At 43.3% G+C, this 16,849-nt stretch overlaps 1 protein-coding gene across 1 annotated transcript in view; it reads left to right on the top strand.

The window, feature by feature from the left end:
- The window catches only part of Agbl1 (AGBL carboxypeptidase 1), a 623,278-nt gene that overhangs the window by 124,946 nt on the left and 481,483 nt on the right, over positions 1-16,849 (top strand). The window contains exon 7 of the mRNA XM_051148740.1: positions 15,774-15,982. Coding sequence (XP_051004697.1) covers positions 15,774-15,982 — 209 coding nt within the window. The remainder of the gene's footprint in view (positions 1-15,773; positions 15,983-16,849) is intronic.

Raw genomic sequence — 16,849 nt, forward strand, 5'->3', positions numbered from 1 at the left:
GCAGCTTGCATGTCTTGAAGGAAATTAGCTGAAGACAGTCTCAGAGGCATTTGCGCAGCCATTATTTAAGGGAGGTGGGAGCAGGCAGGGTGAGTGGAGCTAGGGTAAGAACAGCGGATGGAATTTGTTGCCTTCCAAGTAGTGTTAGCATGATTGCGGAGGATTGGCCGAGGGCTGGGGGCGGGGGCATTTGTATAGCATCTCGCAGGCTGTCTTTACGTGATAGCAGCAACGCTACTACTTAGGGTCGCTAGTGTTCCAGAATCTTGTGACAACTTGTAATGGTCCTAGGTTGGTCTGGAAGGCAAGAGTTTTCTAGTTTCGCACCCCTCTGCAAGAGGCCTTTCTCCCAATTTGATGGCATTTTAATGAACTGCTACTGTAAGCCCGCTGTAAGCTGGGGAGTGGGGAGAGGCTGGGAAGAGAGCGACCATGATGTCGGAACAGCCACAATATGACTATGGTGATTAATAACACTGGACACTTTGCTCACGTTTCATTGAATTCTTTGTCCTCATTTATATAATAGTCATCATAGTGCTATGCCTTTTTTATGTGCCAAGAAGGTGTAGTTAGCAGAAATTAAAGACTTACTGAGATCCCACAAGCAGCACAAGGGAAGCTAAACTTCACCTCAGTGGTGACTGCTCCCTAAGCACCAAACCTTCATACAGCTGTCAACCTTCATCTGGAGCCAGGAACCCTGGACTCTGGGTTTAGTCATAGACTGACTATTCGATTTTAAACTCAGTCTTTGTCATTGCACTTGAGTTGAGATTGGTTTTCTATAAGCGGAGGCTTACAGGGTGCTATGAGGCTTCTTTGCAACAGAATCTTATATTATTTTTTATCATCAGAGTCTAAATGACACGTGTGCAGCAGACATAATGGGAACACAGGTGGAGACCCCACTTACCAACAGCTTGGCTTTTTCCTTGCTCCCTGACTCCTAATAGACACTGAGAAGCTTCCAGGGAAGTTGCTGAGGGTCCAGAAGAGATCAACATTGAACATTCCCGAGTGTATTCCTGAGTGGGGTCTCTGGGAGCTTGACCTGTTGTTTGCAATTACAATGTTAGGATGGAGTGGCATGATGTTTCCTGTGGGAGGCTGGGAAAGCGTGCCACACTTGTCTAAGTAGTGGCCTTAAAAAAAAAAAAAAAGAGCTAGTGAAGTTTGACCCAGAGAAAGCCAGAGTCTCGTATTCACCATTAAGCCCCGGTCCAGCTATTTTGGAGTCTCTTAGGACTAACGGGCCATATCAAGGAATTGGACTGGAACCTCAATCCTGGAAGGTAGGATAACGAGCCTTTTTCTTTGATGGACAACCTCTTCAGGGGTGGCCATCCTGGGACTCAACAGAGCTGTGGGCGGTGGTGATGAGGTGTTCCTGTGGGTTGTAAAATGTGGCTACAAAATTATTATTGATATGCACTTGTTAATTAGGGTCGGGTCTTACATGTAGGCAGGACATTATATTTTACCACCTCTGTCTCTGGAGCTTTCCCTTTATTCTAACATTTGCCTGTAAGTTTGAGTCCTAGTGATTCTTTGAAAAGTTTGTAAAAGAGGCCATGGATGAAGAAGGTGTGGATTTGATGTAACTGCATAACTTAATCACCATAAAGGCAAGATATGGTGGAGAGCAGTTTGCATAGTGGTTATGATGTCTGCTCTTATGATCCTGCGGAGTCAAATTGTAGCAACCACAGAGACATGGCTGTTAAGAGTAGTGAGTAACATAGAAATAAGTGACTCCTCTTTGGGAGTGGGAGGAGAGCTCTGGATCTTAATCAGTGTTGGTAAAAGTCAGTATTATTTTGTCATTACTGCCATTGGAGGTTTCAGGAGCTGACATTATACAGGGATAGGGATTGTTCAAATTTAAATTGGTCTCCTAAGATCTGTCCCTTGCATTGAATGACACCTGCTTGTTTTTAGTGCCTATCTTCCCTCTAGAAGCCTTTTCTGTGAAATGGCTAACAAAAAATAGTTTAGAGTTTGTGGACCACACAGTTTCTATTACAGCTATTTCCCTTTGCCCTGAGAGGGCAGAAGCAGCTATAGGCAACACATAAAGGAATGGCTATGGCCGTGTTCCCATAAAACTTTATAAAAATAGGCTGTGGGCAATATGCTGACCCCTACTTTAGACTGAGTGAGCCTCAGCCCTGGGGACTGTATTCCATTAATCCTTATTTCTTAAGCCATTAACTCTAATGTATTTTATACAGCAGACACTCAAAGCCAGTTATTTGAATAAACAAAGGGACGAATAAGCCCACAAATATATGCAAATCTGGTCCCCTTTAGTCCATCAATATACATTCTCTTTTTTCATTTTCATCTTGGGTACTCAGGAGTTAACATCCAGGGTTGTGGGGTTGGAAACACTTTAGATTTTAGAACTTGTATCATCCTGGCATAATTGATGGCTGGCTGCTGGTTGACAAAGATAAAGTATCACAAAGATTTAAAGGGATAGACAAAAAGATAAACACTCCCAGCTTCCGAGGCACATGACTGCTTCCTCCTCACACCCAGGATTGACTGCACAATTATTTATTTATGTCAAGATGCACATCAGCTGGTTCCTAGACATCCTAGAGGTGGCAGGTTACGGAGCAACTTTCATATATTAGTTCTCTTAATGCCTGCAATAGTCCTGTAAGACAGGTAAATATTTAACAATTCTACAGCAGTGACTTTCAGTGTGATTGATTTTGCCCCTGAGGAAACATTTATTGAGGCTGGGGACATTTTGTCTGTCACATCTGTGTGGGGCGGGGGTTGCTCCTGGAAGCTGTGGAGTAGAGCCCAACTTGCTACTAACATCCTACACCACTCAGGATAGCTCCCCACAATAAGTAATGTCCAGACCCAGATGTGCCCAGGAGGAGGACGAGAAAGCCTTCTTCTCTTGAGGCTCAAAGAGGTTAGCTGTGTACTATGCATTGGTTGTGTTCGAAATAAAATATATCCATGCATTTCATTTCAGAAGGCCTCAAATCTATTTTTTGAAAAGCAAATGATTTTGAATGAAATCTTGGCAGAGATGAGTATGTGAACGGACGACAGTGAGGGTTAGAACTGTATTCTACCTGTTTCTTAGCTCCTACCCCTGACCCTAGATCTCTCTCTCAGTCCTTCCTACTGGAAGCTCAGTCCTAGAGCTGTTACTCTGTTTCTGGTGTGTGTGTGTGTGTGTGTGTGTATGTGTGTGTGTGTGTCTTCCATGTGGTGCTTTAGTAAAATAGGTTGTACATGAAGAGAGAATGGAGGCATAGGGGTGATGGAGGAAGTCAGGTTGGTATAGTCCAGGTGATAGGAAAGCGAATGGAAGTATTGATCGTGATTGGCGCTGAGTTCAAAGGAGCATGCGGAAGGCTTCAAAGACTTGGAATTTCATAGTGATGTGTTGTTGGTTGACAAGGCCAAAGGCAGCAGTCTGGACATGTGTGCTCTTTGCATCTCCTCAGATAGGAGAGTCTGGAGGTTATGTGAAACATGAACTGAATTACATGTCTACAAAACCACACGATTTGCTTCCTTGCAGCCCTACTGGATTGTGGCCCAAGCAGGAGGTGGCCACAGCACACAGGTGCCTCACGTATCTGGAAGAGAGCGAGGGCAGGCAGGGGAAGCTTCTACTTCCTTCCTTCCAGTTGGGTATAAAGCCTACTTTCTTCAGTTCTCATCCTTGGATGCACTGACAGTGGGAGTAGCCAAGTGAAGTGAGGGCCAGGGCTTCCCAGGGGGACTTAGCTGGAGAAATATATTCTTGGGGGTTGGTGAGCATTTTCTCACCCACTGAGAGAATAAGCTCAAAGCCAAACTCTGGATGCATGGGAGTGTCCCAGAAGCTTCAAGGCAAAGCTGCTTATTTCATTGGGCTTTTTAAAAAAGAGATGTCTCAGACAAATAGTAATGCAGGACGGTGACAAAACCCTGGCGTGACTTGTTCCCTCATTTTTGTACACCTTTCTACAATGGCTCTCAAAGTGTGTGTGTGTGTGTGTGTGTGTGTGTGTGTGTGTGTGTGTGTGTGTGTGAGAGAGAGAGAGAGAGAGAGAGAGAGAGAGAGAGAGAGAGAGAGAGATCATTCCGTATGGTCATTTCCTGTATTTTCTCTCCTTTCTTTTTTTAAAAATTTTTTATTATTTTATTCTTGTTACATCTCAATGGTTATCCCATCCCTTGTATTCTCCCATTCTTCCCTCCCTCCCATTTTCCCCTCCCCTATGACTGTTCTGAGTGGGATTTCCTCCCCCTGTATATGCTCATAGGGTATCAAGTCTCTTCTTGGCAACCTGCTGTCCTTCCTCTGAGTGCCACCAGGTCTCCCCCTCCAGGGGACATGGTCAAGTATGTTCTCTCCTGTCTTTCCCTCCAGCCTTTAGCCCTCCTGCTTTTAGTTATTTCTTTACTCACCAAGTTTTGGAAATTTTCGTTCGCTGTGCTCCCAAGATTTCAGGAATTCCCCGGTTGTAGGTTCTGCCTCGTAACTCCTTACCATGTAGTCTCGGCCCAGATGCTCAATCTGCAAAGTCTCCCCTGACCATGCAGTCTAACCTAACTGTCCCATCCAGCCACTGGAACATCATTTCTATTTCCACTGGCCACTGCCTGATGTTTTTGTGTATGTTGGCACCTGTATTCCTCCACAGCCTTCACACATATGCATGCTTCATAAGATCTGGGGCTTCATTTTGTTTTTTAGCTGTGTCCCTATTATAGTAATAGTGCCTGGAACGTATTGGTATATTACTAATGCTAAATAAATGTTTATTGAGTGGATTACTATAGCACCTTAGGTTTGTGTACATGGTTTTAGTTGGCAATTCATTGCCTAAAGCAGCAGCAGCAGCAGCAGCAGCAGCAGCAGCAGCAGCAGCAGCAGCATTGTTTTAAGGGAAAAGGTTTCTGTTTATTTGTGTATACAGAATAAACCATGCAGATTGCTGCCCACTGCTGGGAATCAATTGATTTTAGGTATTTTTTTAACGTACCAATATGACAATATGATCATATTTTCTTGTGCTGATGGAAAGGTACATCAATATTCACATATTACTAAGAGTGAAAAAATGCAGCCATTTGCCATAGATGCACTATCACTGATAACATTTTACCTTTTGAAAGAAACATGGAAGATACGTTTTGGAATTGATAAAGGCAGGAGCCAGGCCTGATGAGTCTGCCATTCCAACTGCTCAGGAGGCTGCAGCAAGAATGTAAATTTAAAGCCTGGCAATTGGTGAAAGCCAGCCTCAAAACAAACACACACACACCAACAAACAAATGAAGTAAAATAAAAGTAAAAAAAAAAAAAAAAAAAAAAAAAAAAAGAAGAAGTAATTAAATCACAGCTCAAGTGGTGCAGCTTGGGTCTATCTTAGGTACAAGTCCTAGAACCACACAAAAAGAGCAATAAGTTATGGGATGGGACTATTGATTTGCCTCCTATATGTGATGCGGACTGATGAATCAGAGGATCTCTGTTCTAGGGGCCTTTCTGTCATGGAGTGTAGTGTGGCTGCCAGCATCCTGCACCAGGCAGTGAGCGCAGAGGGCAGGAGGAAGAGCAGAACCTCCGCTTGTCAGGGAGAGGAAGGTGCGGATTCAAGGCATAGCCAAGAGGTTGAATGCTCCCCTGGTTTACAACTATGTCATGAGAAGTTGAAATGGAGCTTCCGGCTTAAAAGAGGAACATCCAGATTCAAAACCATTTGGAAAAACTATAGAAGGCCTCCTTCCATGTGAGCCACTGGTTCTGGAACCAAGAGAAAGTGTCCTTAATTTTATAAAGGCAGGTGATGGGAAAACAGGATTTGCTTGAAACCAACACTCAAGTTTACAGAGATATATCCACATTACAAAGAGAAAGAAGCACCTGTGTCTAAATCCAGTGTTGTTACTATTGTTTGAGCAAGGCACAATCAAGCAAGATTTCCACCACGGATGGCATGGCAGTTAAGTTTAGTTACTGTTTCAGTCTGCATCTTACTGCTTCATGTCTGTGTAGGAGTCGGGCCTCTGCTGCAGCTGCAGGTGTAGTGAGTGGGTGAGGATAACCTTAGGCCCCTTCGTCTCAAAATCATTGCACTTACATTACATTCTGAGCCTGACTTCTGAGCTGGCCTCACTTAGTTTTCTGTCTGGGTATCAGAAAGACCCCCAGACATCATTATGAGTGACCTGAATAATTGCTGGCTACTTATTTGAGGCCATAACCCTTCTGGAATTTGCTTCTCATTAGACCTTAGGAGTCTGGGAAGACACAGGGCAGATGGACGATATGGGGAGAAATCCACTTCCTCTGAGACCCTTAGGCTTTATCTATGGTAGCCTTTCAGGAACATTTTGTAAGAATCAGGCTGTATTGGTAAGACATTCTCCACAGTTATGTGGAGAGCAGGGACCAACTCTGACACGAACTCTGGTGCCCCATATTTGATGACTTCCCCTTGGTGAGGAGGCCTGGTGGCACTCAAAGAAAGAATAAGCAGGCTACCAAGATGAGACTTGATAGCCAATGACCATAAAGTGAGGGAGGAGGTCCCCCTCAGTCATAGACCTAGGGGAGGGGAATAGGGTGAAAGCAGGAGAGAGAGAGAGAGAGAGAGAGAGAGAGAGAGAGAGAGAGAGAGAGAGAGAGAGAGAGAGAGAGGAACAGGAGGATGCAAGTGATGAAATAACAATTGAGTTGTAATCTGAATAAATTAATTAAATAAAATTTAAAAAAGGAGTTAAATGTTTGTACTGGATGCAAAACTGGATGCTAACCAGGGCATCAAGGGTTTGGGACAGCAGAGGACAGTCAGCTCTTCAGTCAGATGGGAGATTGCATTAGAATCCTAGAGATGTCATTTATAAACTCGGTGGACTTCAATAAGCTTTTCAACACCCCTCAGACTCTGCATCTGTATTTGTAAAGTTAGAAATATAATGCTTATTCTACAGCACTTCCATAAGACAAATGAGATGATCGTGTAAAATGATTAGTGGATGCTGTGCACATAGACAGCATTCAGCAAATAAATGGTTTCCTTTGTACCTGGTGTTACAGTGGGAAAGCAGGCAGCTCGTTGGTTTATAATGCAATCTGGAAGCCCTGGGAAAGGCTATTTTGTCCAGAAATATTGTCCAAATTGGCTCACTGAGAGGATCACCAAAACAGCCTCTTGCAAAGGCATGCACAGTGCATATTATGGGTAGGGGCACCCTAATCTTGAGCCTCAGAATGTCTCAGAATAGGGAGTTCCAGGTGCTGTATTGCTGGGTTTGGGTTCTGTGGGTCAAAGTGCATGTTTCAGTGTGAAGCCCTGATTGGGAGTGAGTAAATTTTGGGATGTAATTGTTCCTGGTTGGTAGACAGTGAAGAGAAAGCTAGTAAGAAGGTGAGCCTTGCTGAGTGATTGTCTGCTCTTAGTTGTCTTTCTTGCCTGAGAAGGGAGAGCTTACCCATGCTCAGAAAATGTACTTTTAGGAGGTTCCAGAGCAAAGCATGGAACTCTTTGATCTATACAGGCAAGGCTCTTTCAGTTGCATGTTAGAATATGCTATGTAGCTGAACATAATTTCTCTCCCTAAACCTGTCAGAAGGCCTCAAATGCTTGGATTTATTCAGACACACACACACACACACACACACACACACACACACACACACACACACACACACTGGAGCCCAGTTCCCCCAGCTGGTAGTACTGTGTTGGAATATTTGGGAACCCTAAGAAGTGAAGGCCTAGCTTGATGAAGTAGTCACGGCTTTGGTGGCTCTCATGCCCTGCCTCTGTCTGAATCTGTTTGCTGGCTGCCTGTTACGGTGAACTGACTTGCTCTCCCACGGATTCCCTGTGGTGATTATTGGTCTTGCTTTGGCGCTGCTCCAGCTTTCTATGCCCTACTTCTTTTTGGAATGGGAATCTTTACACTGTGTCAGAGTATTTGGGGATATATAACTTGGTCTTGGTCTTACAGATTGGGCTACCGTCTATGAGTTTACCTTGAATCATGTGGCTGCTCCTGAATTAGCAGGGGAGGCAGAAGGGGATTCATTTAAATGGCATTTAAAATACAGTACTAAATAATGCAATCAAGATTCCATAGCTAGTGTATGGTAGAGCCAGTGTTTACCTCAAAAGCTGTGTGACACTGGTGTTTTTGTTCTTGGGTGGGCCTTTGAAAAGGAACATAATCACATGTGGAGTATTTGACACTTTGTTGTGCGTAAGAACAGAGGGGTCATTAGAATCATAAACATTAGAAACATAAACAACATTATGTTGATGATGGTAATTTTCACAGGCAGCAGGCATTGAGCAGCTGTTGTGTCACTGGCGTTAGGTGCTTGCTTTTATAATAGTATCTCATTTAGTTTTCTCAAGCGAAGAGTGAAGAATCTATTATTTGTTTTGTCTTTCAGATAAAATAATTGGACAGTGAAGGTGTAAAATGACATGTCAGTGTTGCACAGCTAGAATGTGGTAGAGCCCAGCCTTGTTCAGGACTCCAGGTAGACAGCTGTTAGAAAGCTCAGGGGTCTGCACGGGGATCAGGACCAGTAAAGCAGGGATGAGTTCCTGTGGCTGGCAAAGATGAGTTTAGAGGCCAACGATGACCGTGTGCATCATTCCTGGATCTAGCTGTTAGGATCTCATGTGGTAATCTGCTATAGATACCTACAATTGTTCTGATGAAGGACCTCATTCTACCTCTAAAGGAATGGTACAGTCCTGAGATAGGGGAATAAAGAACAGCACTGACAGACAACTCCTTCTAACTTTCCCAAATTCTGACTTGGGCAGAGTAGCAGGATGCTTGTAGATGCACTAATCTGCGACTCCAAACATTTCTCACACGCAGCTGCCACGAGGCTCCAGCTTCTCCAGGAGAAAGTCAATCCTTTGAGGCTTAAAGGTCTCTAGGCTTTTCAGTTTAGAAGACAAATACCTTTGTAAAGATGGTTCTGCTCACCAATGCCTTGAGGGGCTAGGGAGATAATTCACTTTTAAAGGAGATGGGGGTAAAACAAAAGGTGAGGTGGTTGCTATGGTAACCTGCAGGCTTGCTTGCCCTGTGATTAAACATTGACTACATGGCATACACTAAAAGTCTAAGGGCTGCTGGGTTATAGCTCTAATCACAGGGTTATTTCCCCTTTACTCTCTTAATTATTTAAATGTATTGTAGAATATTTGGAGTAAAAAATATTAGAAAAATCTGAGAATGCAAGCAGGGTCACCACTGCCCCTTCTTGTAGCTAAGTACCATTGATACCATAGCATAATTCTGTCTGGTTTGTTTATGTATTTATTTATTTATTTACTTATTTATCTTCTTACATGAGTGCAAAAACTACACCGGGTGGCTCTACTAAAGAAAAACATTTGAACTTCAATTAAAAATACTTTGAGCAAAAGTAAGGGTAACAGTAAACCATGCTTCAGACATGCTAGAGGACTTAACCCAGAGAGATGAGTAGAGTATAGTCAGTGAATTGGATGGAAAACAGAAATGAATTAATTCTCTGTTGTTCAGGGATTCCACAATGAAAAATGGGCTGAAGGTCTTTAGCTGTAGCTGGAGTGGCCAATCAAACAAGGGATACCCAGGAGGCAGAGAGATACAAGGCCTTGGGACTTTTCTCCATCTTTTTATTCTACTTCCATAATCCAATCTATGTACCTCACCTCATCTCTCCAGGAAATTACAATGTGTGTGTATGTGTGTGCTCATGCATATGTGCAAGTGTGTATCAATATGCACAATAGGAATTGATTTGTCTAAAACCAATGTTAAGAAGAAGCCACTTATAGAGTCAGACTATGGGAGAGCTGGTCTGCTTGGGAGAGGGTTGGAAAGTTTAGTGTCCTCCAGTCTCTGAGCTCTCTCAGAGCTGTGTCTGAAAATTCATAATTTCTCCTGAGTATTATTCTGTTCTTAGAAGTGGTGTTTTTCTTTCAGATCTCCCAAGAACCCCTAGCCACTGATCCTAGCGACCCTCATTTCATTCTTTGGCTCTTCTCCACCTTTGCTTTTCCAAAGTTTGATGAATCTCCGCTTGTCAGGTGTTAGATACATATTGACTTTTGCAAAACTTCCCAAACTATTCTCAGGGGAAAATTGACTGATGTAGGGTCAGCAAAGAAAGGGGTTTTGTTACTTAAGATGTTAGTAAACATGGCAGCTTGCTGGGGATTAACAGGGAAGCCATGAATAAGGTTGTTGCTATTTGATAAGGAATTTTTCTCTCAGACAATTAAAGATTTTTTTCTCCATAACCCACTTTTAAAAAAAAAATTGAAATGAATAATGAATGCAGGTCATTAGAATGATGTGTTATTGGTTGCATTGCCTAAGAACAAAGACAAATGTCATCAACCCTCGATGGTGTACAGGGCCCCAGTGTCCCATATTTGCCATTCCAGCACCTTTCACCAAGAAATCCTTCCCTTTAATCCTTCCTTGTTAGTCTCCAATTTTCATCTGAATGTCAGATATCAGATAAACTAGAATTCCATTAGGGCAGGAAAGTACTGCAGCCAAGATCAGCCAAGGCAAGACATATTTTTGTTACAAAGGACTAATTCGTTAAAGGAAGCATTGGAAGAGCTGTAAGCTTTTCACAAACACAGCACCGGCCATAAGTCTCATCACTTTCAAGTCAGGGTCATGGCTGCATGAAATGTTGTAACAGGAAAAGCCAAAATAAAATCAGCTCCTCACACGGGTCAAAATTCTCAGGGGTGCTAAGCAAAGCCCTGCAATTTAAAATGTTATAAACAAGCAAAATAAAAGGTCTGTTGATATAATGAGAAAAACCTCCATGGAATACAGCACTGGATTTTCATGTTCTTGTTTTTTTTTACACTCATGTGCACTTACATGGTCTTGCAGAAAAAAATAATACTTGAAGGTGCAATTCTGTTTTGCTGATTACAGCTCAGGGGAGCTCCCTAACACACATTTGGCTAGAAGCACATATTGTCTCCTAAACCAGCATGAGTGGCTCATATAATGGAGCCATGTAGCCTCAAGAGAAGGGCAGGACTTGAACATCTGTGGCAGACTCACAGAGTCAGCCACCTAGAGTCCCATGGTGTGCCTCATTTGTTTTGTAGGAGCTCTAAGGACCACAGCCCTCTGGTTGGGTTGATGCTTCCATGCTCATTCATTCACTCAATAGCCCAGGGGACTTAATCTGAAACCCAGCATAGACTAACTGTTGACAGTGGTATCTTGGACTGGTCTTGGCCTTGTGTTTCTTCAGAGACAATTGACAAGGTATCTTGATAAAGAGATCCATATAACAGTCCCAGTGGAGAACACCAGAAAAACTGAGCAGAGACACAGAAATCATGGCGTGGAAGAGGGGAGGGCAGAACTTTGTTAAACTTCTGTCAGATGTAAGGAAGCCTCGCAGAATAACTCTAGGGTGTATGGTGTGCCTTGGCCTGAGCATCACCAGTGCAGCTTGTTCTCTTCCCACAGCACACCTTGGTGTTTATGTGAGGAGTCCCCTTCCTGCTCTGAGCCCAGCTTTTTGCCATACGTTCTTTGTTGTCTGATCTCGCAGTCCTTCTGTTGAGAGGAGCCATAGGCTCAGACAACCATTCACAAGGACAGTGCTGATTAGTGGGAGGTTCGGTTCGGTGTGTCAAACAGAGGATGCAACAGAACCAAACATATGTTGTCATAGAAGCAGTTATTACTTTCAGACCCAGAGAAAAGAAGGATGATCCATCCATAGGTGCTGAGAAGGAATCTGGATGAGGCAGGGGGTCCGATATTTGATGGGAAGAGAGGATGTGAAGGGACCACACCTTCACTAAGGGCTTGGCCACAGAGTTTGTTGGGTGACTCTTTTTTTGAAGGAGTACAGAGTGGGGAAAAGTTACTTCTATGACTCTGAGATGCTGTCCACTAGAACTGGTTGGCAGTAGAATGAAGTGCTGCTTTAGAGCCTGTGAGTTGAGGAAGAAGTGCACCATATTGGAATCATGCCTGGAGAGGGGAAGGTTTCACTAGGCTAGAGGAAGTGGATATTGATGTGACAACCATATTCAGTAAATGTGACCCTGCGATTGTCCTAAGTGGCTTCTCTACTCTGGGAAGATCATGTCCTTTGCACATGATAAGCTTCAAAATGTGCATCTCTCTTGATCTTTTTTCCCCCACCCAGCCTTGTGGGGACACAGAGAAGAATAGAAATATGATGAAAATATCCCTTCTCTCCCTCTTCCTTCCCTCATTCTTCTCTCGCTCCTTGCTCCTTTTCTGTCTTCCCTTTCCCCATCTCTCCTCATTTCCATTCCCAACATTGTTTCCATTTTTTTTCTGAGGCTAACTTATAGACATTCACATTTTCCAATAGTGAATTTATTAAAAAGTAGGATATTTTCTTATATAAGCTCTGTCTAACAAAACCTAAAAATAAACCGTTGTGTAACTTTTCCTGGGGAGCTACAAATGTCTATTCGTCTCTGATAGGAAACGACAGAGCCAAAAAAAAAAAAAAAAAAAAAAAAAAAAAATGATTCTACTGAAAGTCTATTGTGGAGAACCAATTAATTTTGGGATATTACTTACAGCAGATTGAATAATGGGTTCCTTACAAGAACAAAAAGAACCCAGGCATCTGTATCACTCAAACACCCGATCCCTGCATGGAGTCATGACTCACAGACCTGCACGGCTGGCACTCTCCACCCAGCATACAGGCAGATGTGGGGCAAGTGCTCTACTGAAATCTTTGCTTCACAACTGTTGATTGTTTACATATCTTTGGAGATGGGCATCTTGTCAATCTGGTAAGTTCTTTGAGCTTCCTGGGCTTTCAAAAGAGGTGTTCCTTGAGCCCTGGAGGAAGTGATGTGGATGTCTGCTCATTTTCTTCCACTTACGGAAGCCTTGAACTACTATGTCACAGTAACAGGTCACCTATTCTCAGCAGCTTAACAGGTTATATGTCTCTGAAGTAAGCGCTGTCTGTTGCAAAGAAAAGGGACGCTTCTCTCCATACCTGAGGCTGGCAGCGGCAGTGATCTATGGGCATTTAGAAGGCAGTTTGAAAGCTGGCTCCCTGGGTCTGACAGTCTCCAGGCCAGCACCCATTGCTTATTTCAAGGCTACACTTGGCTGCTGAAAGGACCCATCATGGGGAACAACTCCCACATCCATTATACCTTCTCGCTACATGAAATATGTAGCATATGCCTCATGAACATGTCAGGTTGAAGTATTAAGATCTGTCAGACCCCTCCTGCCTTAAATTGTGTCCTACTATGGGGCTTTGCAGAGCCACTGCAGTTCCAAATTAGTCTTGAGGTCCCTGCTGAATTAACTTATAAAAAACAAAATAAAACAAAGAAACCCCCAACTCTTTAGTGAACATAAACTTGTCTGACCCAATGAACTGGGCGTCAAACAGAACCTGCCACCTTAATTTTTTCCCCAGTAACATTGGTCCATCTTCTCTTCTCATTGTTGATATTTATGAGGACTTCACTTGGCGGTGGTCAAGTATCCCTAATGATGTGTATGAGCCATTCCATGAGGGAGCCTTGTATCCCCTCATATGAAGTCTTTGTCTCAAGGAGGGGTGAGCAGTTACATTGCTCAGTTTCTCTACAGTATTCAGACTGATCCTGTCTACATCCTCGACTCTCAGCTTCACAGGCCTGGCTGTGAGGGACTAGTCCATTGCTTGTTTAAAACTACTTCCCAACTCCAGCAGCTCAGAGATAGTAAGGTCCCTGATTATGGTAGCTTCCACTATTAAAACCCCAATCTGCATGTGTAGTCAAGGATCCCCATTTCTCTGTATCAGAGGTTAGAATGAAATAGTATTCTCTATCTCTTTGACCTCACTCTCTTTCTCCCCACTCTCTGATTCTTCTCATGGATCCCACATTTTGGGATTCCAGGAAGAGCTCATTAGGAAGATCTAAACTGTACTCTCTCTACCCCCATTGTGTCCCATCAGGCATGATAAATGGCAAGCAAACACCCGAGTCTCATCCTAGCTTTTTCCACTTTCCATGCTACTTCTGAGGACAGCATCTACATGTCTCCTACCGTTGTAACTCCACACTTAGGTGGGCAAAGTTCTTTGTAGGCAGAAAGTTCAGATTTAGCTATATGTCTTTTCACCCACAGATGCTGCCACAGCCCTTCTTTGAGCCCTTTCAGTATGTACGAATTTCAGGTATTGAAGTATCCTCTCTAGTCTGGCAGTCATCTCAGTGCATCTTCAAACCCATGCCAGACTCAAGATGGGCCACCTCATATTGCCTGGAGGAAGACAGCCCCGCCCCCCGTGATGACTTAGCGTCTGTTGAATGTTTACTACATCATACCAGGGACCATGCACCAGCCATTATTGCAAAGAGCCACACCGTCCATACTGCATGGGGAAAGTAGCCACATTGGGACTGTCCTTGTGCCTGCCCCACCCTTAGGTATATCAGACTGTTGCATGTCTTAAAGCCAATAGCAAGATCCATTGCACAGCTTCTTCCAATATTATCTATGGCTCTGTCAAACAGTCTCCGGGTGCCAATTGTGTTATGTGACTTTCCCTGTGGAGACATGAATAAACATATATTCATCACAGAAAGGGTATTGATGACAGACAAAAGAAAAGATTCTTCTTAAGTCTAGCTGAGTCAAACAATGAGTTTATTGTGGTGAATTTGTAGGAGCATGGTGAAAGGTTAGTTACAGGGACGCGGGTGACTCAGACAGCTGCGTCACCTCAGCTGTATATGCAATGAATCGTGACAACCACTCTGCTCAGAACCTACAGGCAGCTGCTTCTGCAATCTTCTTTATCACTACAGTTACTGACTGCCTATGGACCCTTGGGAAAGGGTTTTGTGAATTTTGTGAGTTTCAAGAACTTCCTGGAGGGGGAGACCTGGTGGCACTCAGAGGAAGGATAGCAGGTTACCAAGAAGAGACTTGATACCCTATGAGCATATACAGGGGGAGGAAATCCCCCTCAGGAACAGTCATAGGGGAGGGGAATAAGGGGAATAAGGGCGGGAGGGAAGAATGGGAGGATACAAAGGATGAGATAACCATTGAGATGTAACAAGAATAAATTAATAAAAATTAAAAAAAAAAAGAACTTCCTGAGCCTTATGCCCCTCCCTCCAGGAGGGAGACAGCGTGTTTCAGTCAGAAGAAAATAGCTCCATGGCATAAACACTGGCACAGTTCTAGGAGGTGATCTACAAACTTCACTCAGATTTTAACACCAGCTTTATTGATGCTTGTTCTAGCAGAAGGAATTTTTTTCTGGCCCATTATCTGAATTATAATTACATATTGGTCTTGGGTGTCATGTCCTCTTAGTCTTTTCCTGTCCCCATTCCAAGTCTTTTGTTCTTTTCCTTTTTATGATCTTGACATTTGTGAACAGTATAGGTCACATGTCTGGTAGCATTTAACTCACTATGAGTTTGCTGACTTTCCTAATGCTAAGATTGAGGTCATATGTTTTGGCAGGAATACTATAGAAGTCATGCTGTGTCCTCTCAGGTCATCATATTAAGGGTGGGGATCATGTTACAATGCCCCCATGCCCTATTACTAGAAATGTTGATTTTTGATCATTTGGTTAAAATAACATCTGCCAGTTTTATATACTGAAAAGTTATTGTCACCATTGTACATATTATATGGGAGACACACTGTGGCATTCTTGGGCAACTAAGTCCTGGGGAGCTGTGATTGACATGACCTTTTCCCTTTGTCTCCAGAATCTAACAGCCGCAGAGCAGTGAACAGAGGCTATGTCACCAGCTTACTCAGGCTGCATCAGGACTGGCACAGCCACGACGTGGCCAACACCTATGTGCTGATCCGCCATGGGCTCCTGCGTTGCCTCAGGCACATTGTCAGCCTCCGGTCTGGCAAAGAGGCCTTCCTGGCAGCCCAAGGCATGGAGACTCTCTTCAGCATTGCACAGGTAGCCAGCATGGGAATTTCTTCAACAGGTAGATGGCTTCTGGGTGATCCTTAAAGGCTGAAGCTTGGAAGTTGTCCTGAACAGAGCAGGGGACACTAAAACAAATTCAACATAGATCTTATTTCAAAACGGAAGATGCTCTAGATTCAAATTCCTGTTTATTCACTCATTCATATTTGCATTCAATCATTCAACCAGTATGTGTTCATTCATTCATTCATTCATTCACTCATTAACTCACTATGGGCTCCAGAATATCAGATACCAGCCTAAAGCTGTGAAACTTTCAAGCTATCATCTGCCTTCTCAAATCACCAATTTGATTTTTTCTTTTTTAAAAAAGAAACAAATGGCTTGTCATTGTGGTACATGCATTTATGTCCAGCACTCAGGAGGCAGAGGCAGGTAGCCTCTCAGTTTGAGGCTAGGCTGATCTATAGAGTGAGTTCCAGGACAGCCAGGGCCTCAAAGAAAAACCCTGTTTCACAAACAAGAAGAAGAAGAAGAAGAAGAAGAAGAAGAAGAAGAAGAAGAAGAAGAAGAAGAAGAAGAAGAAGAAGAAGAAGAAAAACAACAACAACAAAAGAAATAATAGACACACACACACACACACACACACACACACAAATATACCAAAAAGAGTGGAATTGAAACATTTAGGTTATTTTGTGCACTAAATAAGTTCATGTGGTTCGTGAATGTATACTGTATTTTAATAGTCCCCCCCCCCCCTTCTTTTGAGTGTGAGCAGTTTCTGGGCTAAATAGTACTGGGAATCTGCAGGAACATGGCAAACGAGACTTCTGATCCTATGGAGGCACGTGTCTAAACAGGAGACCGAAATTTAAGAAACAAAACATCCAATGA

This window comes from Acomys russatus, chromosome 7, assembly GCF_903995435.1.
Source record: "Acomys russatus chromosome 7, mAcoRus1.1, whole genome shotgun sequence".
In the NCBI taxonomy this organism is placed as follows: Eukaryota; Metazoa; Chordata; class Mammalia; order Rodentia; family Muridae; genus Acomys; species Acomys russatus.